Here is a 27,500-nt window from a genome sequence, read left to right on the forward strand (position 1 = left end):
ATCTTTGAATAGGTATATATATTCTTTCAGAGCGAACGTTTTTTTATTTCGACGTCAGGCCTAAATGGGTTAACTCTGGAGGTGCCCACAGGGATCGAACCGGGGAACCTCACGTTCCCATCCGGCCACTCTACCCCCTGATCCACTGACGCCCATATTTCCCCCGTAATGTGGGGAAAGCTTTCGCAGAAAATAGCAGATATCGACAAGCCGCCAACGCATTGTGAGCTTGTCAATCTGCTATTTTCAGATGACCCTGAGGGACTCCACTCAACCAAGTGGTTAACGTGTGTGTGTGTGTGTGTGTGCTTGCGTGCGTGCGTGCGTGCGTGCGTGTGTGCGTGCGCGGAGGGACATACCTTTCTGAAGTCCAGCCAGGCGGACAGACAGAAGCTGAAGCTTCCCGACAACTCCACAGGAAGCTGAGATCCATCCATGTGTTTATACAGTGACCGCATACTGGACAGCAGCACCACCTACAGGCCAGGCCAGGAACAGCACACGATTCAATTCCATTCAATTTGTACAAAATGCCGCAAATCATGAACGCAGCAGTCCAATTGCGGTGAATCTCTTGCAGGCATTTTCGCACTATAGGCCGATGAGAAAAATACCACTTTTTAAACCACCCTAATGGTGGCGCTATAACAGGGCCAAGTCACAGTCTTTACCTATAACTGAACCGATCTGTGCACAACTTTGTATGCACACTCCCTAGGCCTAGAGAGTAGAGACCAAGGAAAAAATGTCTGGCCTGCATTTTTCAATTCTGTCCTTTTAGAGCAGGGGTTCTCAACGTTTTTGGCCGGGGACCCCCGGAAATGCTTTGGCAATGTCTCGGGACCCCCGCCCCGCCCCCTCCCGACCCCCAATATAAATTGACTGCTACAATAACCTTAAACCATTTTGGGCGGGAACCCCTTTTGATGTTTTAAGCATTGTTATAATTTAGCTATTGAAAAATAGCAGATCTACAAGTTCATAGCGCGCCACTCGGTAGGTCTTGTAGGTCTGCTATTTTTGAAAATATTTTTTTTGAAAATATTTTGGGGACCCCCCAAAATAATTTGGCGACCCCCCGAGGGGTCGCGACCCACGGGTTGAGAACCCCTGTTTTAGAGCACCGCCAGGAGGCCAAGTGTTGTGAAACACATTTTCCTTTTCTTTAGTGATCCCGTCGTAATAAATCCTACAACACACTACAAGTGACTGGGGGGGGGGGCTGTTTACCCGTATGTTAGATGGTGTGTCCAGTCTTTGGTCTTTGGCAGTGAGCATCAGTACCATGTGAATAGAACCTGGAGCATTATCCTACACGCACACACGCGCGCGCACACACACACACACACACACACAGGAGATAAAGACACAAGCACACATCATTGGAGACAGCTGTTCAATAAGACACACACGCCAGTTCAACAGACCGATGAGGAGGAGGAGACGACCAGACTGACCTGAAACATGCCCACGGCCTTCCAGAGGGAGGGGTCAGGAGGACACATGCGAGCGTCCACCAACATCGTCAGTCCCAAGGAACGCACCTCCTTCCTGTTACATAGGATATGATGTCATAAAAAAAAAAACTTTTTAGAAACAATAAGTCGGTGGTTCTCAACCATCTCTGGATCAGAGCTATAGGCCCACCCATCTGACCAAGGCCCACCCACCCTAGGCCCACCCATCTGACCAAGGCCCACCCACCCTAGGCCCACCCATCTGACCAAGGCCCACCCACCCTAGGCCCACCCATCTGACCAAGGCCCACCCACCCTAGGCCCACCCATCTGACCAAGGCCCACCCACCCTAGGCCCACCCATCTGACCAAGGCCCACCCACCCTAGGCCCACCCATCTGACCAAGGCCCACCCGCCCTGGGCCCACCCATCTGACTAAGGCCCACCCACCCTAGGCCCACCCATCTGACCAAGGCCCACCCACCCTAGGTCCACACATCTGACCACGTGTATTTTCAGAGCATGTTAATTTTTATATGATCAATCAATCGACACCTTAGTATACTTTAACTTCCCGCTTATTGGCATGACAAAGAAAACACATTTCCACATTTTTCCAAACAAAGAATATAATACCATGACTTTATTATTTTTGTAGTATACATTATCAGTAAACTCAGTGTGTTGCAGCCACATTTTATCCAGACTCAGATCCAGCCTGTGCCAGGTGTGGTCAGGAGTCTGCTACGCTTAGCCGCATGTTTTGGTCGTGTCCCAGATTGACTGCATTTTGGACAGAGATATTTAATACCTTCTCGTATATTTGTAACTCAACTATAGATCCCAATCCAATAACAGCGCTGTTTGGTGCCCCTCCAGAGAGGGAATACAAATACCAACTCATCAGGCTGAAGCTATAGCTTCAGCCTATAGCTTTACTTGCCAGACGCCTGATACTATTCAATTGGAAAAAGGCAGCGCTGCCATCTCACAAACGTTGAGTGGAGGATGTTATGTCACATCTCAAACTCGAAGAACTTAAATATACAATCAGGGGCTCCACTCAGAAATATACCAGAGTTTGGCAACCGTTTCTAACCTACTTTGCAGTAGTATTTTCTACGTAGTCATTGGCCACCCCCTTTCAATTTAATGTACAATTTGTGGTTTTTTACATTGCATTTTAGACTTTTACACTCTATACATGAATGTTGAGTACTGGTGTTGTTGTTTTGTTCTGTATCTGTTCTGTAATTGTTGTCATGTATCTGTTGTCTGTCCTGTCTTATCTGCAAACTTCAATCAAAATACTTGAATAAGAAAAAAAACTCTGTGTGTTGCCAGTTGCCAGTTATTTGAAGGCCCACAGGTTGCGAAACACTGCAATAAGTCAAGACGTTAATGTTCAAGCCGTCCTTGCAGTGGTAGGAATACTATCAATTAGCAGCCTAACCCTGGAATGTGGTTTGTTTACGGTGAGTGCGTGCGTGCTTGTGTCTATGCGTGCGTGCGTGCGCGCACACACTCGTGGAGGGCGGGGTGTGTTCTTACCTGACAGTTGAGAAGAAGTAGAGGAGGATACGGAGCAGCTCCGTGCCGTTGCAGCCAGGGTTCAGCCACACGGCGTTCCTGGTACAAACCGTGACCACCGCGCGCCCCATTTTGTCTCTGGTTCCTAATGGAAACAGACACACGAGAGCCAGGCCAACGCAGTAGTAAATTAGTCGCCATAGTGGTATTAGTAGCATTTTCTTTCTTTTTTTCACGTCATGTATATGAATTGAATACCCAGGACCTGAATGGTAAACAAGACCGCAAGGACTTTTTTCCAGTGATATCCTCATGTGTTTGGCCGTTTTACATTTCTACCTAATAACCAATTTTGGGTGTTAGCATTATGTTATGCTTTAGCTATTGAAAAATAGCAGATCTACAAGCTCATAGCGCGCCACCGAGTGGCGCGCTACGAGCTTGTAGGTCTGCTATTTTTGAAAAATCGAAAGAACGACTGACATGGAAACATAACTTTTTCAGAAAACTGTCATTTTCAAACAGACATTTTTTAGAATCTGATCTCAGGTCAAAATGGGCTAATAAAGCATTTAAATTCAATTGGGACAGACAAGAGTTTTTTGCATTTACCAGGCAGACACACAGCTCCAGAGCACAGAACCGAACCATTCAGTTGATGGATAGCGGTAAGAAGAGGCCGGGCCGCCCCGTCATATGCTGCTGGGAGCACCGGGGAACACTGGGACGACACCGGGCCTGGTTGTTGTGGTGTTACAGGAGCTCCAGACTGGTCCTGCTGCTGGGTCCGGGCTGGTGGTGGTGGTGGTGGGGTTACTGGTTCTGATAAACTGGTGTCGGCGTGCAAGTGTTCCGATGCACTGGAACCGGTACGGAGGCGTTCTGGTGAACTGGGTCCAGTTTGGATGTTATCTTCTGTAGACCGGGATGAAACATTTGAACAAGAATCCGAATCACGTTATTATCATGTGTGAGGTTTTGTAGAAGGAATTTGCTTTGTCACATGGTGACAACATTCAAGTATTAAACCCCATTTTGGGCGGGAACCCCTTTTGGTGTTATGCTTTAGCTATTGAAAAATAGCAGATCTACAAGCTCGTAGCGCACCAGCTTGTAGGTCTGCTATTTTTGAAAAAATCGAAGAACCACTGACATAGAAACATAGCTTTTTCAGAAAACTGTCAGGATGTAGAAGACATTTTTAGAATCTGATCTCAGGTCAAAATGGGTTAACATTCAAGAATTAAAAAGAACATTAATAGAAACGGAATACATCCCAGACAATAGACCAATGAGGAGCAGGAGTGATGTAGTTGTCACGTAAAGGAGTGGGTGGAACACAGGAGGAGGAGGAGGAGGAGGAGAGGGGTAAGGGTCAGTCAGCCAGGAAGGAGGAGGAGGAGGTGAAAGATGGAGGTTTAGGAGGTATATAGGTGATAGTTTGGAGGTTGGAGGAGGAGGTGGTGAAAGGTAGAAGACGTACATGACCATCAGACAGAGAGCTGGTACAGAACCTTCTGGGCAGACCCAGGAGGAGGTGAAAGATGGAGGTTTAGGTATAGGTGATAGTTTGGAGGTTGGAGGAGGAGGTGGTGAAAGGTAGAAGACGTACATGACCATCAGACAGAGAGCTGGTACAGAACCTTCTGGGCAGACCCAGGAGGAGGTGAAAGATGGAGGTTTAGGTATAGGTGATAGTTTGGAGGTTGGAGGAGGAGGAGGTGAAAGGTAGAAGACGTACATGACCATCAGACAGAGAGCTGGTACAGAACCTTCTGGGCAGACCCAGGAGGAGGTGAAAGATGGAGGTTTAGGTATAGGTGATAGTTTGGAGGTTGGAGGAGGAGGTGGTGAAAGGTAGAAGACGTACATGACCATCAGACAGAGAGCTGGTACAGAACCTTCTGGGCTGACCCAGGAGGAGGTGAAAGATGGAGGTTTAGGTATAGGTGATAGTTTGGAGGTTGGAGGAGGAGGTGGTGAAAGGTAGAAGACGTACATGACCATCAGACAGAGAGCTGGTACAGAACCTTCTGGGCTGACCCAGGAGGAGGTGAAAGATGGAGGTTTAGGTATAGGTGATAGTTTGGAGGTTGGAGGAGGAGGAGGTGAAAGGTAGAAGACGTACATGACCATCAGACAGAGAGCTGGTACAGAACCTTCTGGGCAGACCCAGGAGGAGGTGAAAGATGGAGGTTTAGGTATAGGTGATAGTTTGGAGGTTGGAGGAGGAGGTGGTGAAAGGTAGAAGACGTACATGACCATCAGACAGAGAGCTGGTACAGAACCTTCTGGGCTGACCCAGGAGGAGGTGAAAGATGGAGGTTTAGGTATAGGTGATAGTTTGGAGGTTGGAGGAGGAGGTGGTGAAAGGTAGAAGTACGTGATCATGAGATAGAACAGTGGTTTTCATTCCAGTTGGTCCCCCCCAGATAAATGATAATAACCAAATGGACCTTCGTGAATCGTTAACTCTTGGGAGAGCGTGAAATGAACCCTTTACGGGGTAAATTTGGTTTAATTTTATGCTCTCAAAGTTAACTATAGTTGTTAAGCATCTGTATTACTTAATTTACACGATGTTTACACAACGTTTTGTCTGTTATCTCTCCTATATGGTACCACATCAATAGAACATGGAATTTATGGACAAAAATCCGACCCAACGATAACAAATATTCTTTAGTTTGGGGTCTGAGAGGCTGAAATGTCATCAAATGATAGTCCGTGGCTCAAAATGCAGAATCCATTTTGTGCGGGAACCCCTTTTGGGTGTTAGCATTATGTTATGCTTTAGCTATTGAAAAATAGCAGATCTACAAGCTCATAGCGCGCCACCGAGTGGCGCGCTACGAGCTTGTAGATCTGCTATTTTTGAAAAATCGAAGAACCACTGACATAGAAACATAGCTTTTTCAGAAAACTGTCAGGATGTAGAAGACATTTTTTTAATCTGATCTCAGGTCAAAATGGGATAAATAATGGGCCTTGATTATGAAAAAAAGGTTGAAAATCAGTTGAGAAAGAGAGGCCGGTACCTTCTGTGTCAGACTCCAGAGTCACTCCCACACCATCAACCTCCTCCTCCTCCTGTGGCTGCCCTTCCTCCCTGCGGTCCACCTCCTCCTCCTCGTCTCCTCTCTGCTCCCGTCTTGGCTCCGGTTGGTCAAGCGCCGTCTGTGCGTCTGGAAGCGCTACGCAGTGTGTGTGGTGGTGTTGCTGCGTATGTGCATGCAATAGCTTATTTCCCACAGAGTGTGTGTTGGAGAGTGTGCATGTCGTATCTGGTGGTGTGCGCGTGTTGCCATGTGTGGTGTGCAACGACGTGTCGGCGTGCGCATCGGTTAGTGTGTCCGCGTGTGCGTCTGTGTCGTCGTTGTGTGAGGCGTCATTGTGCACATGTAGCGAGGTCTGACCGCCGGCGTGTGTACCGTCTTTGTCTGCTTGTGTGCCAGCGTGTGTGTGGTTTTGCGCGTCGGCGTGCATGTCATTTTGTGCGCCGATGTGCAGGTAATTTTCTGTGTCCGCGTCGTTTTGTGTGTCAGTGAGTACGTCGTTTTGGGCATCAGAGTGTGTGTCGTTTTGTATGCAGTTGTGCGCGTCAGTTTGTGCGTCGTGTGTGTCGGCGTGTGTGTTCTGTGTGTCGCGTGTGTCGGCGTGCGTGTCGACTTGTGTTTCAACGTGTGTGTCACTTTCTGTGCCGGGGAGCGTCATGTCATTTTGTGTGTCTGTGTCTGTGGCCTGTCGTATGGCGCTGTATGTGTCGGCCTGTGTGATGTGTTCCGCGTCGATGCGCGTGTCCGTCGGCGTGCCGTTCTGTGTGTCGGCGTGAGTCTCTTGCTGCAGGACAATAATAACCTCCACCACCTCTTCCAACTCCACATATCCTTCATCCTTCTCTCCTTCCTCCTCTTCTCTCATCGCCTCATCTGCCTCCTTCATGTCTCTGTCCTCCTGTCCTTCCTTCATCTCTCTCTCCCTCCGCTCTCTCTTTCCCCCCACGTCTCTCTCCTGCTCCTCTCCTCTCTCTGGGCCGTACTCTGGACACTCTGTGTCACGCAGCCGTGCGTGTGTGTCAGACGGTGTTGTGTCTGTGTGCGGCCGTGTATGTGCATCGTGCAGTGTACATGTGTCAGGAAGTGTGTGCGTGCGTTGTGCGTCCGTGTCAGGCCGCTTTGGCGTGTCGTCACGTGGAGTATGTGTTTCTGCCGGTGGTTCCTGTGTGACATTCAGTGTGTCGGGCGGTGTGTGTAGTTCGGTGTGTGAGTGACGCTGCGAGGGGACGATACCTGTCGTGGTAGTGGGCTCGGTCAGGGTGCCGGTGATGGGAGAACTGGCCCCGGCAGAGGTGGAGGTAACGGGAGATACGGCAGGCTCGGGAGGAGTGGGAGAGGTGAGGAGGAGCAGGGGACGGTGGCAGGAGGTGAGGGGGGCACGGCAGGAGGTCGGGGAGAGGGGGAGGGGGGTTTGACTGGAGGTGGAGGAGTCACCGTCGAGGCCCTCCAGGAGCCGAGAACACAACGCGGTCTGAGACACACCGCTGCTGCTTCCGTCCGCGTCGTTGGTTGTGTGTGAGGAGGGGCTGGCAGTGTTTCTGCTGTATGAGGAGGAGGGGCTGGCAGTGTGTCTGCCGTGTGAGCGGAGTCTGTGCAGCAGCGAGTGTGTGAGGGACCCTCTCTGAGGGGAGAGCTGACACAACTCGATGTAGTCCCCTTGTGAGTCACCGTGTGTGCCGTGAGTGGGCGTGTTGCTGCTGGTGTGTGTGCTTGCACTGGTGTGCGTGTTGGCAGGGCGCGTGCTTGCGCGTGTGTGCGTCTTGGTGTGCGTGATCTCGCACAGGTCCACGTACTCGCCCTCGCTGTCGGACGCCCCCTCGTCCCCCCTGCTGACCGACGGCACCATGGGAAAACAGCCGCCCAGCGTCACGCCGGGAGTCTTCGGCTCGCCGGCCGTCCCTGACGAACGGTGGAGCTTCCGCCTACTGCGACCCTTACTGTCTCTCCATTGGTCGTCCGGCCCGTCCGTCAACGTGTCCCTGTCCTCGTCGGTGCCGAATCCCTGTCCTTCCTTGGAGCGCGCCTCCCTCCAGGGAGAGGGAGCGAGGGTCGGGGAGACGTGGGAAGACGGTGAAGAGGAGTAGGCGGTGAGGGTAGGGGAGGTGTGTTGTGGAGAGGCCGGGGGAGCAGAGCTGGAGGAGGGGAGCGACAGCACCTCCTCCCAGGGGACCCTGTAGATGTGGTCGTGGGAGGCGAGCAGACAGTTCTTCAGCCTGGCTGCGCCTCCTCCTCCTCCTCTCTGCCTGGTGCTGTTCACCTCCTCCAGCCAGGACATGGAGAACACGCTGCTCGGGTCCAACTCCACCACCTGGGCCTCCTCCTCCTCCTCTGCGCCTCCACGTCCAGCCGACGCGCACACGCACAACACGACGACGCACGGCCTGGCCGGGGAGGAGGAGGAGGAGGGAGCCGCGGGCGCCGGAGGGGAGAGGAGGAGGTAGAAATCAGACGGGAGGAGGTGGAGGTCCAGGCGACAGAGTTGAATCAGCACTTTCTCCTGAACGCACAGGGAGAACCTAGACTGCACGCACACACGCACACACACACACACACACACACACACACACACACACACACACACACACACACACACACACACACACACACACACACACACACACACACACACACACACACACACACACACACACACAATGTATGCCAGTTAATTACAAACAGAATAGAGTAGTAGTAAAAACAGAGTAGAATAGTTAAAGATGGAGTGCCACGATTTCTTTCCACCCTAAAACATGATCATCAGGTATTATTATAATATAAGGAGGAAGAACGTTTTCCAAAAAGTGTACAGTATTTGTTAAAATCATGCTTTTATGTGGGTATGCCTGGTTTGCCTGGTGGGTGGTGATGGGTGGTGATCCACCTGAACTGAAGCCGCACCCACAGCTGTAGTTGTATGATGGAGGGGTTAGGGGAGGGGCTGATAGTGTGATTATAGATTATATAGTGTCACTATATTACTGTTTATTTCATTGGCCCGTTTGACTGTCAAGGGTTCAGCCTCCAGGAAGAAACCCTAAATACAAAGTGAATACACCATTGCACATAAAAACGACTCCAGGGTGTCTAATGAGGTACTGTCACCTCATAGACACATGAAAAACTGGAAAAATACAAAGATTTTGGGACTCTATTTTTAATATAGACGTCGTGTATATGTGAACACTGTGCTTTGCAGCTCTGCATAAATGCGCATACATGTTCTCTCTTGCACCTACATTACTCCTATATCGCTTCATCCCACGGGGGGTTAACTCAACCACTATTGGAAAAAAAAACATGCATTTACTACTGAAGAAAATTTGAGTATTCGCCACAACGAAAATACATCGCTCGGATGCATGCACCTGGGACGTATCCTCCTCAGTGATGTATCCCAAGGATCATCAGGGTTTTTCGGGTCTCGCGACCATCATACCCACTCACTCGGGTGACCCAGCCGGGGGGTGATCAAGTCCCGACTTACGTCCCAGTAGCTACCCTCGATCAGTCCCATAATATTAGGGAAAGACCAGGGCTACACAATCTGTTGGATCCACTCCGGAACTACTCTGCCGGGACTGGGAGGAGGTACAATTCTGGCATGTGGAGGGGACTAGGCTCTGTGGGTTGCCTCCTGTCTGGGCCCCTCCTACGTCTCACAGCCATGTGAGACGGCCATGGTACAGCCATGGTAATGTTGTTATAACAACATAGAACACAGGTAGAAGTAGCCTGTACATTTGGAACTGAAGACTGAAGAGAGGGAGGAATTATATTATAAGTAGGGTGACATTGATGATCACAAATACGACCAAATCAGTTGAGCTGTTCCTGAGAGCAATTTCCATAAAAGCCCCTATACTGTAAATGGGTTAAGTTACAAAACTCACTTGACTGTAATTTTACTCTCTCTCTCTGCCTTCCTCGCCGGCTCAGTCCCTCTCACACCCACCACACCACACGCAGACAAGATGACAGCGTTTGTACGCCTTAAGAGTAGAATATACTGTACATTTACAATGAAAGCCTGTACGTATTTAATTCGCTAAACACAAGAACTCAAAAGCTGTACCATTTGGTGTTGTTTATCTAGACTAGTAGACCTATACATTTAGGGTAATTACTTTAAATCTGTTGTTGTTGCTGCCACTCTAAGTGACTTGCGTCTCGCCCATTTTCTCACGAAAGATAAACAAACAAGCTAAGATGCTATCACTGTTGTGCGGGTGTGTGCGTGCGAGCGTGCGTGTGCGTGTATGTGTGTGTGTAAGAGAGTGACAACATGTTGAAGTTGAACATTACAATGGTAGATGCGGGCAGGCAACGTGTTTGTGCGATCAGGACTACATTAATTAAAAATAGGGCCTGTTCTCTCATGTCGGAGTGAGGAGAGCGAGTGCAAAGCATGGTTTTTCTCTCAGGCGTGAGCAGGAGGGCTGCAACGTGCACCTCGAGAAGCATCGAGTGGGGAATGGAAGTCGCTTGCCATTCCAACTGCACTCAAAGTGTATAGAGCAAAGAGGAGATCCGGGCACACTTAATGTTAAAAGAAGGAAAACTTTATTGAATTTTGGTTCAATAAAGTTTTCCTCCTTTTAACATTAAGTGTGCCCGGATCTCCTCTTTGCTCTATATCGATGTGTTATCCCGATTGATCCCAGGAGCACCTTTTTACTATTTTTACATTTTTTATACCTGCACACCTCCTGAGCACCTGGTTGCCTCCTTGCCTCTGCCTTGCACTCAAAGTGTGTATACGTGGGTGGGTGGTGGGAGTACACCCAGGTGGAACAATCGCACATTATGAGAAGAAAGAAAAGCCGAGAGATAGGGTGAAAGAGAGAGAGATAGGGGAGAGGCAACTCCAATGACACATGAGGCAGTCATGCATGGTGGCTCACCAGACAGGACCAGACATGACTCGACAATAACAGACATGCACACAAAGAAACAGAGACCGGTTTAGAAGAGACATTCTCATATGAGTTACATATTTTACACATATATGAAGGTTATTGTTTTGTTTTGTTTGTTAACCTATTTTGGGCGGGAACCCCTTTTGGTGTTTTAACTAAGCATTATGTTATACTTTAGCTACTTAAAAATAGCAGATCTACAAGCTCATAGCGCGCCACCGAGTGGCGCGCTACGAGCTTGTAGGTCTGCTATTTTTGAAAAATCGTAAAAATGCAGCACAAATCTTTGAATATATATTCTTTCAGAGCTTTTTTTTTTTTAGTGGTGCAACCACTCCAAGGAACAGCAATATCTGTGACGTTAACCTATGTTTGTGTGTGACTCATGTGTGACTCATGAGTACCAGTAGGGGCGCTGTTGTGCCAGAAACAGAGAGAGAGAGATAGTGCTGCACTGTTGCCTGCTAATGAGAGAGAGAGAGAGAGAGAGAGAGAGAGAGAGAGAGAGAGAGAGAGAGAGAGAGAGAGAAGGGGGAGGGGAGTTGCACCACTCAGTTCACACAGGTGTGATTTTTATTTCGACGTCAGGCCTATTCAAATGTTTTATGTAGATTGTCTTGTATTGTCTTGTATTGTCTTGTAAAGGTCCCATATTTGGTCAATGGTCAAGAACTCGTCAAGTGGGTAAAGAGTTGCTCATTTCATTTGTGTTTAGCCCACTGAAGTGAAAATGTACACTTCATAGAGTTGTGGTTCGATTAGCAATGAGAAATAAGCCCGGAAACGCTGATTTAACAGAAATAACTTGTCTACGCCTAGGCTAACAATGAAACAAACCAAGTGTGTAATTGGTTTTGGTGTGGAATCTCAGTTTTATGCCAAAGTCACTTAGATGGTCAAGAACAGACGTTGGCCTGGTCCTGAATACATACACCGCTGAAGTAGAAATTGTCGATTAGAGCTCAGATCTTTTAGAAGTTAACTTAACCCATTTAGGCCTGACCTCGAAATTAAAAAAAAAAAAAATCACACCCATGTGAACTGAGTGGTGCAACCCCGCCCCCCCCCCCTCTCTCTCTCTCTCTCTCTCTCTCTCTGTCTCTCATTAGCAGGCAGCAGTGCAGCACTATCTCTCTGTTTCTGGCACAACAGCGCCACTTTTGGTGGTACTCGTGCTCATAGTCACATAGGTGGGTGGGTGAACACATAGGTGAACACATAGGTTAACACGGACATTGCTGTTCCTTGGAGTGGTTGCACCACTCAAAAATCTTCTAAATTCTCCAGTTTTCTGAAATAAATATTTTCACGATTAAAAAAAAATAGCAGACCTACAAGCTCGTAGCGCGCCACTCGGTGGCGCGCTATGAGCTTGTAGATCTGCTATTTTTCAATAGCTAAATTATAACATAATGTTTAAAACACCAAAAGGGGTTCCCGCCCCAAAATGGGTTAAATCAATTTCAGACCATGACCTACATTCTCACACCTCTTTTTAGAAGTTACTTATATATCAATTTTGGATTATGACCTACTTTCTCACATCTCTTTTTAGGCGTTTACTCATATCAATTTCGGATTATGCCCTACATTTCTCACATCGTTCCACAACTGAAAAGTGATCACTGGCTTGTTTGGTGACATCCATACATAAAAATCATGCTGGTGCTTGGGGTGTGTTTGCATCTACATTTCAATTTGATTGAGTGATTTTGTGGGAACTCGCGCTATACGACCTTTTCCTTTCTCGTACCGAATAACTGGTTTTTCCCCAAACGTTGTTTGTTGCAGCAGCGCAATTGGCCTTAGGTAGAATACTGGCCTCTTTTTTAGTTTTTAAACACCCTAATTACATGTAAATTAGGTGTGTTTCGCAGTTACAAGCTGTTTGTTTGCTGTTGTTGATTGATTGGAATGATGTGCATGGTAAAGCCTTGCAAGACACAGGTATTTGTGACCGAGTATAGAACATAATAGTTACTAGTGCTTCCATTGGTCTTATTCTATTAGGGGCGGCTGTGTCCAACGGAAAGCATTTTGTTGAGCTAGCCCAGTCTGTCGTGCAACACACCGGAGCTCTCCTTTTTCCCAGCGCAGAGCGAAGCGAAGCATCACGTTTCTACGCTCTCGGCTCTCTCCAGTGTTTTTTGGCAGAGTGCCCTTGGTGCTTCAAGCTGAAAATTGTTCCAGAGAGAAGCGTCGGTGCGCTCATCAATGTCACATTTAATCCCCCCGGCTGTGTTTGACAACCCATTAATTCATGAGCCCGAGATTGAATCGTTACCACAACCATGAGAAGTCCATATTTACCGTTGCTTCCACTAGAGGCTATGTGCTCCATTTTCGTCAGCGCTAAACCCCTTATCCCTAAACTTATTTGCCTTTTTTACTATTTTGAAAAACATTTTTGAATAGTTCAACTAGCCAATCTACATTGACACGTTGTGAGCTTGTAGACTGGCCATTTTAACTATTCAAAAAAGTTTAGCAAAATAGTAAAAAAGGCAAAGAAGTTTAGGGATAAGGGGTTTAGCGGTGACGAAAATGGAGCCCTATGTGTGATAATAACGTTTTTTGGGAACAGCGACGGTTTGAATGTCAATAAGCATCAAAAGTGCTCCTCTACTCATAAAATGCTTTCCTATGTGGACAAAGCCCCATAACCTCGTATTTGAACTCCTAAAATGATGGCAAAAAAGAGTGTATATCATGTGCGACGTGTGAGAGAAAGGGAGACATGTGGTGCAACAGATCACTGAACTGATCATAGAGACTCACACAGCAGCCATCTTGCTGAAGGCTCTGCAGGAAGTGCTTGGCGGGGATCAGGAAGTGGAGGAGGAAGCGCAGGCGGTCGCCGCGGTAGCAGCTGTCCACCACGCTGAGGACCTGACAGAGGACAGTCCTCGGGGCCGTGGGATAGAGGGACGAGAGGATCCTCTGTATGCAGCTGTCCACCGTCTCACTGTCCTATAGGGAGAGAGACACAGGTTACCGTTAGAGGATCCTGTCTGTATAGGGTGTAAAAACGTGTACGTCAACAAGAGGGGGGCGGCGTCTGAAAAGCTAGCGGCGGCCTTCTTCTTGTGGGCTTTAAACTCTAGCCCACAACACTCAGAACAGAGTGACGGTGGTATGTTTTTGTAAATATTGAGCTCGTTCTTGGCGACAACATAGTGAACCAACACCAGGATGGATAGAAAGAATGTCGGGGCCAAATACATTACAAGGACAAGGAAAATGTTGTGAACAAACACGGCTGTGCTTAGATACTTTGTTGAACGTTATGTCTCTGCGCCCGTGCATCGTACAGCCGAGATCCAAGCCATTCTACGTCTTTTTGTAAACTCGTCAATCTGGGTTCCTTGATGCCGTCTCCATGCTGAAAATCTAATTCAGTTTTCTGGCTCATTCCCTCGACGCGACCTGCTGTGGCACTTATTTACTGAGCAAGTCTGCACCGTTGTGAAGTCAGTTTAAAAAAAGAACGTATACAAGCACACAGATAGTCGCTCAATGTAAACAAACCAGACAAGCCAACAAGTATGGCGGCCGCTACCACGTGACACATATGTTGACGCCCCCCTCAAGGAGATTTTGGTACACACTATACAGCTGTCCACTGTCTCACTGTCCTACAGGGACAGACACAGGTTACCATTAGCCAGTGGTGGAAAAAAGTACTGGCATTTGAAATTTAAAAAATGTCTTTTTAAAATGTATTCTCAGTGGTTCTCAATATGTCTCAATATGTTCTCAATATGTCCATGTCACGTTAGCGTTTAACCACATTAACCATTAACCCATTTTGGGGCGGGAACCCCTTTTGGTGTTTTAAACATTGTTATAATTTAGCTATTGAAAAATAGCAGATCTACAAGCTCATAGCGCGCCACCGAGTGGCGCGCTATGAACTTGTAGGTCTGCTATTTTTGAAAAATCGTTAAAATGTGCCTCAAATCTTTCCGAATTTTTTTTTTTTCATTTCGATGTCAAGTGTTACCAATACTGGCCCAGACGGTTAGCTCAACCGTCCAATATGCTATTGGCTGTTGTTTGTATTCCTTTTGGAAAAAATATAAAAAGATACTCCTATGGATAGGCTATGACTGTAGTAGCCTTTTCATAAATAGGCTGTCTGCCGTCGTGAAAGTTTATTAGAGAAATTCAAAGTTGCAACACCAAAGTAGTAGTATAGTTGTTGTGAATTAGCGAACTGGATATTTGGAATGTTTCCTTCATCCTCGTGTTGCGCTTCTGTTTTCACGGAAGTTTTTTATTTTTGTTTGTTTCTCATAAGCGCACGTCTGCTTGTCCTTCAAGTTCTACAGCCTCCCCCACTGGGGGTAAATCCCGGGAGGAAAAACGGGGACGGGGTGAGTTGTCCTGTTACCAGGTAAAGTACTTAACCCATTTTGGGCGGGAACCCCTTTTGGTGTTTTAAAGCATTACACTTTAGCTATTGAAAAATAGCAGATCTACAAGCTCATAGCGCGGCACCGAGTGCCGCGCTATGAACTTGTAGGTCTGCTATTTTTGAAAAATCGTGAAAATGTGCCTCAAATCTTTGAATATATATTATTACAGAGTGAACATTTTAACTCAAATCTTTGCTTCTGGGGAGGTCCCTGGAAGAACATATTTTCCGATGGGGGGCGGAGGCATATTACATATAATTTTTGGGGTCCTTGACAAGAAATATTGAGCACCACTGATACAGAAACATAAGGTTTTTCAGAAGATTGTCAGGATTTTGAAGACATTTTTTCAGGCCTAAATGGGTTAAGTAAATGTACTTTCCACCATGCCATTAGCACTATTACTACTACTACTGTCCACCGTCTCGTGTATTACAAGCTACAACAAACGCTATCCCAGGAAGAGTCTTCTACATTAACACATTTTCGGCGGGAACCCCTTTTGGTGTTAGCATTATGTTATGCTTTAGATCTACAAGCTCATAGCGCGCCACCGAGTGGCGCGTTACGAGCTTGTAGGTCTGTTATTTTTGAAAAATCGAAGAACGACTGACATAGAAACATAGCTTTTTCAGAAAACTGTCAGGATGTAGAAGATATTTTTAGAATCTGATCTCAGGCCTAAATGACAACACAGTTGGACCAACCAAAACATACCAATGTGGTTAAAAAAACAACACACACACACACGCACCATGTACACACATGGTAAAAAACATTTAGACTAGTACATCACGGAGCACAATTGGTGCTGAATCAAAACGTGACAGCAGGGGTTGAACTGCTCAACAACGACAGAACAAACACAGAACAACAACATTAACCAATTTTGGACTGAGGTCGATTAAAAAAAGGCTTCTAAATCCTAAACTTTTCTGAAAAACCCATGTTTCTATGTCAGTGGTGCTCAACCTTTTTCATGTCAAGGACCCCCAGAATTATCTCTATTGGGCCACGGACCCCCATTTCAAAATATGTAGTTCCAGGGACCTCCCCAGAAGCTAATATTTTAGTTAAAAATTTGCTCTGAAATATATATTCAATGATTTGCGCCACATTTTCACGACTTTTCAAAAATAGCAGACCTACAAGCTCGTAGCGCGCCACTCGGTGGCGCGCTATGAGCTTGTAGATCTGCTATTTTTCAATAGCTAAAGTTTAACATAATGCTAACCCCAAAAGGGATTCCCGCACAGAATGGGTTAAGACTTATCTTTATTTTGCCACGTAGCAAATGGCAGTGAACTGAGCATGAACAGACATGGATATTATTTACTAATACAGAATAAGACTATACTCCCGCTGCTTCCAGAGTTAAGTGAGTATAGAGTAATCTTGAGGACAAATAAACTCCAGAAGAACATGAGCTGAAGTGACACAGATATTAGGACATAGACTTTCACAAAGGCAGACTAACGACGTTGCAACACAAGGTTGCATCTTCAGATATTATGAAGATGATTAGGAAGATGCACCGGCCGTTCATTCTTTAGTTTAGTGCCCGATATCTTTGTACTCCAGTGTTACTGTGTGACGAATGAATGAATGAATGAATGAATGAATGTCTGTTTTATAGATGATCTGCAGGAACCGTCTACAATGTAGACCCCCTCCCTCCCTTGCTTCTCTAGCTGCTCAGAGGTAGTGTTCATTCACTTTATAGAAATGGTCTCGCGGGCCACACAAAACGGCTCTGCGGGCCACAGAATTGCCCACGGATCGCCACTTTGACAGCCCTGGTCTACAATATGGAAAACAGCCGATGCTGGAGAGAAGAAGTCTCCCTCCATAAACAACTACTGCATAAACGAGTCTAATCAGCCTTTATAGTTTAGACTAGTCATTGGTCAGACAGTCAGTAGTCCGACAACCCTTCTCTAAACCCTAACCTAAAAATAAGCGCGAGGAGCACGGTTCGAGCGGTATAGTCCGACCGTCGTTTCCTCATGCCGGGACTGTCGGCGTGTCTAATCTTAGTGCGCTTCCCCCTCGTCCCACAGCTGAAACGACATGCACTAATTATTCTGTGTTCTAAAAGTCACAGGTCAATGACTAGGGGTTTACATTCCCCATGTCAACTAAAATTATATCCATATAACCGTGACTGAATGATATTCTACCCCTCGGTCTTGTGTACTTAAATAAAACTTTGAAGTCATGCTTTCTACACCCTGGTATATACTGTAGGTCATCGGTGTGCAGTGCATTATGGGACGGGGAATATTTATATAACACACAACAACTGGCTGGAGATTTATCAGCTCAGACTGTAAGACTGAAAGTTAATATTAGACGTGTCATCTCACATGACACTGGGAGGGCAGGAGGTTTGTGTGTGTGTGTGTGTGTGTGTGTGTGTGTGTGTGTGCACGCGTGCGTGTGCAGTGGTGGAAAAAGTACTCAATTGTTTTACTTAAGTAAAAGTACCAATACTGCAATTTAGAACTACTCCGTTACAAGTAAAAGTACGGAATTGAAAATGTACTAGAGTAAAAGTACAAAAGTATCGGCATCAAAATGTACTTAAAGTACTAAAAGTAAAAGTATTCATAAATTTCATGTTGCAGAATGTCCCATTTCACAAGTTCAAAATGTGTAGAAAATCTATTGAAAATAGCCGATCTACAAGCTCACAATGCGTCGCAATAGGGTTGAAGTGGTTAATGTATGTTTTCTAAGCAAAATGTAAATCGCCAAAGTAACTAGTAACTAAGTTTTCAAATAATTGTAGTGAAGTAAAAGCACAAATTTTGGCTCCGATATGTAGTGGAGTAGAAGTAAAAGTACTGGAAATTGGAAATACTCAAGTAAAGTACAAATACCTCAAAATTGTACTTAAGTACAGTACTTAAGTAAAAGTACTTAGTTACTTTCCACCACTGTGCGTGTGTGTGTGTGTGTACGTACGAGGGGCGCATGCATGTGTGTACAAAACAAAAACTAAGGAGGCAGACAGCCCTGCAGGAAGGAAAGGGTGATAGTGTTGGGAGACACATGAGAGAATGCTCCGATGGGATTTGATTCAACACCCAGTTATGGGTGAATGTGGGTCTGGTCCAAGAGCCCCCTCCCTCCCTCCCTCCCTCCCTCCCCATCCACCCAATTCAATTCAATTCAATTCAAAGGGCTTTATTGGCATGAGAAAACATACGTTTACATTGCCAAAGCAGAAAGCACAATACAACAATACAGCAATACAATCAAAACAAAACTTATGTACATTTGAACGTCAGAATCTTCAATAGATCAATTTCTATATTGTACCAAGATCACTGGATGCAGGTATAGTGCAGGAATATACACAATGATTAGTCTTTAGGGTGGTTGTGTTCCGTTTGATATCCTTCTCCTATCACAGCAACTCACGAATCTTGCTGCTGTGTTTGCACATTGTTGTACTTCGCCCAGCAGATATGGGAGTTTTTTGTCATTGGTCATGTTCTCCGTGTGTGGTTGTAATCTGTGGGAAGTATGTGTCTCTGATGTCTTGGTACAATGGACAGATGGTTAGGAAGTGTAGCTCGGTTTCCACTTCATTTTGTGTGCAGTGGGTGCATAGTCTGTCTTCTCTCGGGAGAACCCACCCACCCACCTCCCCCATATCCGAGTGAAGAGCAAGCGACATCAAAGCAGACTCCCTCATCTCCTCCTTTTTAGTGGATGAGTGACAGTCTCATGGGAGCCCCAGACACCCCCAGCTCTGCTGAATAAAACATGGTGGTCAACTGTTCCCTCCTCCTCCTCCTCCTCCTCAGCTTTCATTTCCTTCCTTCCTCTCCTTCCCTAGTACCCTATCTTCTCTCTGACTCCTCCATCATGTTAGACAGCACTTTTTAGACTTAGATAGCATTTGATACAAACTCATAGCATGTTATGTAGACAGCACAATAATTGCATTGTATGTAGTCATAGCACTTCATAGTATATATGTACAGCATAGTATAGTATATATGTATAGTTTATATGTACAGTGTCATTATATAGATATGCATATGATAAATGCTTTTTATATATGTGATGTATTCCCATGCTTTTTGTTCTTGCTTAATGTAAATCGCTCTGGATTAAGAGAGTCTGCTAAATGCCTAAATTGTAATTGTAATTGTATGTCCTCTACCGCTCATAAACAAATGTAGACTAGTTTTCAGATTGTGCTGGATCGGCATTGCAGACATTTATCATGTGACATTCATATACCAGAGTGAGCAGATCGGGGGTTCAGTCACTTCTGCCATCAGTACCAGAGCAGTGTTATTTTTGGCAGCAAATTTCGATTTTAGTTTTAGTCGTAGTCTTTTGAATAGTTTTCATTTAGTTTCAGTCACATTTTAGTCACCTGGAATGTTTTAGTGTTAGTCTAATTTTAGTCGACTAAATATCATAAGGTTTTAGTCGACTAAATCTACAGTTGATTTAGTCGACTAAAATGTATTTTGAGGGCCTTGATGCCGTCGTAATGACTGTTTTTACACTTGCTGAAAAGAGCAGATCGGCTATTTTTCAGCATGCAACCAAGTGTAAAATGACTTATACTGGATCTCTTGTCCACTAGTCCCTTTGTGACATTTTAGTCTAGTTTTTTATTTCTTGACAAAATTGTCAATATATTTAGTCTTAGTTTTAGTCATCATAGCTTAGTTTTTATTTAGTTTCCATTTAGTTTGTCAGTGAGAAAAGGTAGTCGACGAACATTTTTCGTCTTAGTTTTAGTCGACGAAAACAACACTGTACCAGAGAGACTATTACACAATGGTATAACTACTACTCACCATGCATACCATCAGTGGCGTGCACAGATAGACACTAGGGGGTGCTAGAGCACCCCCTGCCCTTTTGGCAATGTGCCCTTTCAAAAAAATAAAAATATATATATTTTTAATTTTGTACAGTTACACTGTACAGTATGTGGAGCATGGCAACATTGATCAATTCTTGATAAAAAGCTTCTAATATATTATTTAGGCCCCACAATCTATAAATCTCACACTATTAAGGCAACCGGCCGGTTCCACGCGCTGCACAAAGTGCCCTTTTTTTCCACTTGAGCACCTGCCCCTCTAAATATCACTGCATACCATCATAAAAGGCAACTGACAGTCAATTAGTTCAAAGTTAATAACTTTCTTAACCCATTTAGACCTGAGGACGATTCTACAAAATGTCTTCTAAATCCTATCTATCTTCTAAATCTATGTATTTGGCCGCCGACCCCCATCTGAAAATATGTTGTTCCAGGGACCCCCCAGAAGAATATTATATTATATTATATTATATTATATTATATTATATTATATTATATTATATTATATTATATTATATTATATTATATATTCAAAGATTGCGCCACATTTTCACGATTTCTCAAAAATAGCAGATCTACAAGCTTGTAGATCTGCCATTTTTCAGTAGATAAAGCACAACATAATGCTTAAATGATTGAGGTTTGTGCATCAGTGTGACTTTCTTGAAGTGACACGACTGTCAGCTCTTGAGACACACAATGTTACATAACCCACAAGTCTTGATAAACGAGCTATCATCACATGATAAATTAAGCGGATCGGTGCATTATGCTGGCATAATTGCCGGCACCAATACCAGCATTTTAGGAAGTCTCGGAGGACTTTCCAAATACTGGTATCTAGAATAACTCTAGTGCCAATAAACCTACAGTGTGCGCCTTCTCTTTGGGGTGCAGTTAAAAATGTTTTAGTCTGATTGGAGCCATCGATCAGGAAGGACAACAAATCAATAAATCAATAATAATTGATTGAATAATTGAGAGGACAAATGGAAATAAGCCCTTGAGCTTTATTGTGTCTTTATTCTCAGTGACTGTATGTCAGGAAGTGCTACTGTGCAATCTTTTATGTTATGTCACCAAATAACAACCAATAAATCAATCGATAACCCTCTAGACTCGGTCTGCTGCTGTCGTCTGATCAGCCAGAAACCTCAGCCATTCTGGTTATTTTACAGTACAGATTTATTTGGGAATAGATTTATTTGGGAACCCGTTTTGGTGTTTTAACTATGCATTATGTTATACTTTAGCTATTGAAAAATAGCAGATCTACAAGCTCATAGCACACCACCGAGTGGCGCGCTACGAGCTTGTAGGTCTGCTATTTTTGAAAAATCGTGAAAATGTTTGAATCTTTGAATATATTCTTTCAGAGCGAACGTTTTTCTTATTTCGACGTCAGGCCTAAAACAATACAATACAATGTATCTGAAATATTCTGATAGGATCTGGGATTCTGATTCTGAAACACAAACATGTTTTCCACGTTTCAGTTTGGCAGTCAAGACCTGACATTAGTTGCAAATGAGAGCTGTAAAAAGAATAAGCATCCAACCTCAAAAGCATTCCCACCAACAATCAACTCGCCTTCAATTTTCACCTAGATTTCTCAACCACTGCTATATAACCGCTGGCATACGCTAACAGGTTAATCGTCAAAAGAGATCAAAGAAACTGGCCAGCCAGTTATCTTTCTATTCCAATTAATATTGCAGAGTAAAGCCATAGTCCATATAGTCAAATGTAGTAACGTTTAGTCATGGACACAAGAAAGAAACAGGGGATGTTGGAAAACGTGCGTTGCTAAGGCATCTAAACACTAAACAACAGCCTGTCACGTGTTAAGACCGTAACCAAGGCATGAGTCACTAGTATTGTGGACAGCGTTGTGTGTGCACGACGTCGTACTTTTCCCACAGCACAGACTATGAACGCACCCTGAGGTTTGATCACGTCAGGAAGTATTTAATAAGCAGCATGAGGAATGTACCACTGGAGGGGCTTATTGGTGGCTGATTCATTCACTGATAAAACAGAGAATCTAACACCATGGTACGACATTATAAACACACGCACGCACAGCGCATGCGTTCACACAAACACACACTCCAACGCTGTAGTCATTGTCAGAACACATCCAGTGTTCACCACACACACCCAACCCAGCATTCCTGCTTGGGAACAGACAGACAGACAGATGGACAAGAATATTGAGCAACCTTAAAAACCCATACATAAAACAAACATTCCAGGGCATGAATCAAGCCATCAATTCTAGAGTTCTCAGGCTGAGAGGAGCTCGCAAACAACGATCACCCCAATTAACAAAACCCCACAGCCCCCAAAACCCGACATCTTCATTTATCATATCAACAGCAAGTATGGGTTTTAAATGTTTGTTTTTCTGGTGCCTTGAATAAACACATTCGACTCTCAGTCAACTTTCATTTTCCATAAAAAGGTGACGCCGATAAATCACGCTGTGTGAGAGCATAGCACTAACAAAAGGTCATGTCAGTTTGTGAGGGGTGGGGACACTTCCTTCCAATTTGCTTTAAGCCGTCTAAATAATCCATCATTTGGGAGAGCACGAGGAGAGAGCGTGGCAAAGAAAACACGGAGCAAGAGGCCAGTAAACCCGATGGGTAAACAAGGCCGACCCGACAAGTCCATTAAGCAGGATTTACTAACCTTTATGCATCCGACTCCCGACTGCTAGGAGGCGGATTCTATCACGCTACCATACAGCTAAGAGAGACGTGTGTGGATCCACTGAAGACCAGTGTTGTTTAGGCAGTAAAATTTTGATTTTTGTTTTAGTCATAGTCTCTTGAATTGTTTTTAATTTAGTTTTAGTCACATTTTTGTCACCCGGCATTGTCACCCAGTCTAGTTTTAGTCGACTAAATCTACAGTTGATTTAGTCGAACGAAATGTGTTTTGGCGGGCCTTGATGCCGTCGTAATAACAGTTTTTTTTACTTGCTGAAAATAGACGATGTACAAGCCCGCAACGCGTTGTGAGCTTGTAGATAGTCTATTTTCAGCATGCAACTAATTGTAAAATGACTTATACTGGATCCACTAGTCCCTTCATAACATTTTAGTCTAGTTTTTATTTGTTGATGAAATTGTCAGTATATTTAGTCTTAGTTTTAGTTTTCATTTAGTTTTCGTCAGTGAAATAAGGTAGTCGACGAAAGAATGTCGTCTTAGTTTTAGTCGACGAAATCAACACTGCTGAAGACACATTGAGCAGTTAAACACATTTTGGGTGGGAACCCCTTTCGGTGTTAGCATTATGTTATGCTTTAGCTATTGAAAAATAGCAGATCTACAAGCTCATAGCGCGCCACCGAGTGGCGCGCTACGAGCTTGTAGGTCTGCTATTTAAAAAAAATGACTGACGACTGACATAGAAACATAGCTTTTTCAGAAAATTGTCGGGATGTAGAAGACATTTTTAGAATCTGATCTCAGGTCAAAATGGGAGTATAGGTTTTAAAGGAGACAATACGAAGAAGAGAGAGATTACCAATAAGAAGAAGAAACCAAACTGCTAAACCAGGTTTTAGGGTTTAGTGGTTTGAGGGTTGAGGGATTAGGGGTTACGCTTGGATGCGAGCTCTGCTGTAATCTCCTACACTCCTGACACATCTTTTCAAAACACTTCACACAAATCTGTTCTCAATACGACAACAGGACGCCCACTATCAACCTGATTACTTACTTCCGCACGCACGCACACACACACTATGCACAGCCACAGTGCAAACACAAACCTACAGTAGATAGTCAGCCACATGCACGCACATATACATGTTGTAGATACGTATACTACTGTGTGCTGGCCTAAAATGCACTCCATGATTGATAAGTCAAACATTGTTTATTTTATTTTAAACAGTTTGAAACAATAAAGTAAAAATAAAACTATGCTAAAAGGATGACATAAAAAAGCCCCGGGGGGCCTTGTGTCCATTGTGGTTCCTTGTACTCAATTAATCATTGTTGTGACAATGCATTGCATATAAACAACAAACACCAAACCTTTTGTTTTCTTCCTTTATCCTAGATTATGTTGAACGTTCCTCGAACACCAACTCGTAGAGCATAATATTCTTCCTTTGGAACAGATAATAATAATAATAATAATAATAATAATACAGACAAAGTGCCCAGTGTGTGTGTGCCTTGTGTCATATGATATACCAACACAACAGGAGCTTTGGTTAGATATATGTAAAACAGTGTCCGGATTAGCTACTTTTTTGTTTAGATCTGCTTTTTTTGAAATATTGTGAAAATGTGGCGCAAATCTTTGAATATACAGTATATTCTTTCAGAGTGAACGTTTTTTAACTCAAATATTTGCTTCTCGGAGGTCCCTGGAACTAACATATTTTCAGATGGGGGGGTCCGCAGCCAAATACAGATAATTCTGAGGCTTCTTGACATGAAATAGTTTGAGCACCACTGACACAGAAACATGGGTTTTTCAGAAAAGTGTCAGGATTTAGAAGACATTTTGTACTATATAGTGTCAGGTCTAAATGGGTTCAAATCGCACCATCCACCAAAACCTGTTTGATAAACAACACGCCTCTTTGTGCTTCTCTGTATAGCCAACAGGATGTTGACCTGTTGACCGGTCGCACTAGACCCAAGGTTAGTTGACCTGTTGGACGGTCGCACTGGTTAGTTGACCTGTTGGCTGGTCGCACTTAGACCAGAGGATAGTTCACGTGTCACTCAAGTATGGTTAGTATCTTCCAGGGAGCATATAATGTGCTCAGCAAGTTTCACAGCAATCTGTCGATTAGATTTGGAAATACACCTTCAACTTCAGTGGGTCGTATTAGGCCCTAATACGACCCACTGAAGTTGAAGGTGGCATTAGAAGAAAGGTCATGGCCGTGACCAAAATCAGTAGGGGGGGCATCTTCTGTGTTTCATGAAGGTACACAGAAACTCTCATGGCAACTAGCCCTTCACTAAATCCCACCCCCAAAAAGCGATTGTCCAATGCCAATCCAAATAGTTTAGCAACGGTTGCTAATATGCAGGTCAAGCTTTCTTCGCTGCTAACGAGCCTATTGGACAAGGATGGGTTGGGGAGGGACTTATAGTGAAGGGCTAATTTCCTGCAAGTATCTTGAGATAATGTGGTGTGGGACCAGCTTTGCTGGACAAACAGACATACTGTGAGACAGACAGAAAAACAGAAAGAAAGACAGAAAAAGCCATCTTAACCCATTTTGGGCGGGAACCCCTTTTGGTGTTAGCATTATGTTATGCTTTAGCTATTGAAAAATAGCAGATCTACAAGCTCATAGCGCGCCACCGAGTGGCGCGCTACGAGCTTGTAGGTCTGCTATTTTTGAAAAATCAAACAAAAAACAATCACCCAAAGGGGATGCTAACCATGCATGCTCCATATGCTCCATGTGTCCTGCCCTCAGAGTATATATGAATAGAGACGGCACCGGATTTCTCCTCTCATCCACTTGCATTAAGTTGCTCAAAAGCGCACAAGGCGATTTCACTCCTCATTCCGTTTAGGAACAGAGTGCATTCTGGGAAGAATTGGGCCAAATCGTGAACGCGCTGTGACGTTGACTATCATTGCACGTGTATGAAACAGCGTTCACGTGTCATCATGAACGTGCGCAATGATAGTCAACGGACCAGAATTGGCCGTTGCGCTGCAATACCAAATTCGGCCACTATGTCCATTTCGCCTCAGGGTTTCCTCCGGGTGCCGTCTCTATTCATATATACTCTAAGGTCCTGCCCCATGGATGGACAGGACCAATAGCAATACCCTGCATGCTGCAGAACGGGTAGTGGACGCTCCGTTATGTTACACTTACTTTATGAACTGTATCCTTACGTGTGTAAAAAACGCCTATTCTTCTACTCTGTTGTATTCTAAACAATAGAGAATATCATGTGTCTGTGTATGGATTGCCAGCACGAAGCCACATTAAAGGACATCAAAACCAAATGTTAACAATGGATGTGACAAATTACAGGAGGTGAGGTATAGCTACCCCTCGTGCTCATGCAGATCTCTATAGTGTCTGTGTGACTGAGAAGAGAGGGGTGGTTGAGTTGGGTGGGTGGTACACTCCATGTTGGTACGGTGTTTTACTGAGAAGAGAGGGGTGGTTGAGTTAGGTGGGTGGTACACTCCATGTTGGTACGGTGTTTTACTGAGAAGAGAGGGGTGGTTGAGTTGGGTGGGTGGTACACTCCATGTTGGTACGGTGTTTTACTGAGAAGAGAGGGGTGGTTGAGTTGGGTGGGTGGTACACTCCATGTTGGTACGGTGTTTTACTGAGAAGAGAGGGGTGGTTGAGTTGGGTGGGTGGTACACTCCATGTTGGTACGGTGTTTTACTGAGAAGAGAGGGGTGGTTGAGTTGGGTGGGTGGTACACTCCATGTTGGTACGGTGTTTTACTGAGAAGAGAGGGGTGGTTGAGTTAGGTGGGTGGTACACTCCATGTTGGTACGGTGTTTTACTGAGAAGAGAGGGGTGGTTGAGTTGGGTGGGTGGTACACTCCATGTTGGTACGGTGTTTTACTGAGAAGAGAGGGGTGGTTGAGTTGGGTGGGTGGTACACTCCATGTTGGTACGGTGTTTTACTGAGAAGAGAGGGGTGGTTGAGTTGGGTGGGTGGTACACTCCATGTTGGTACGGTGTTTTACTGAGAAGAGAGGGGTGGTTGAGTTAGGTGGGTGGTACACTCCATGTTGGTACGGTGTTTTACTGCACGTATGGCGCACAGTAAATGTTGGTGGGATGCACACGCAGACCCGACACACCAAAGGTCCGGTATGCGGAAACAACAGTCGGACATGCGGTCGGACATGCGGTCGGACATGCGGGCGGACATGCGCTGCTCCCATGCTCGGAACTAAAGCCTGTACCCGATGTTGGTAGGGTGTTCAACGGGGGGCGCATATGTTAGTTAGACATACTAACAGTCCGACAGGCATTGTTCCGACAACACCGTCGCTCCCGACATACTTGGTCGGTTACAACTAGCCCCGTGGCCGGTTAAAACTAACCCGTGCGTGGCTCCCGACATGCGTAAGGTGTGTTACAGGGGTGATAGTGTTGGTAAGGTGTGTTACAGGGGTGATCGTGTTGGTAAGGTGTGTTACAGGGGTGATCGTGTTGGTAAGGTGTGTTACAGGGGTGATCGTGTTGGTAAGGTGTGTTACAGGGGTGATCGTGTTGGTAAGGTGTGTT

The 27,500-nt window shown here is 45.0% G+C and overlaps 1 protein-coding gene across 6 annotated transcripts in view; it reads right to left on the reverse strand.

Moving 5' to 3' along the window:
• Positions 1 to 27,500, reverse strand: part of LOC306919943 (uncharacterized protein) — a 98,119-nt gene that overhangs the window by 29,114 nt on the left and 41,505 nt on the right. For 5 of the 6 annotated variants that reach the window (XM_079496517.1, XM_079496514.1, XM_079496516.1 and 2 more), the window contains 7 exons: positions 13,739 to 13,930; positions 6,027 to 8,565; positions 3,601 to 3,903; positions 3,010 to 3,133; positions 1,458 to 1,551; positions 1,231 to 1,311; positions 360 to 476 (listed from right to left, as the gene is read on the reverse strand). In XM_079496517.1, coding sequence (XP_079352643.1) covers positions 360 to 476; positions 1,231 to 1,311; positions 1,458 to 1,551; positions 3,010 to 3,133; positions 3,601 to 3,903; positions 6,027 to 8,565; positions 13,739 to 13,930 — 3,450 coding nt within the window. The remainder of the gene's footprint in view (positions 1 to 359; positions 477 to 1,230; positions 1,312 to 1,457; positions 1,552 to 3,009; positions 3,134 to 3,600; positions 3,904 to 6,026; positions 8,566 to 13,738; positions 13,931 to 27,500) is intronic. The other variant, XM_079496518.1, reaches the window with a different exon arrangement.

This window comes from Electrona antarctica (genome assembly GCF_951216825.1).
Source record: "Electrona antarctica genome assembly, chromosome: 3".
Classification (NCBI taxonomy): Eukaryota; Metazoa; Chordata; class Actinopteri; order Myctophiformes; family Myctophidae; genus Electrona; species Electrona antarctica.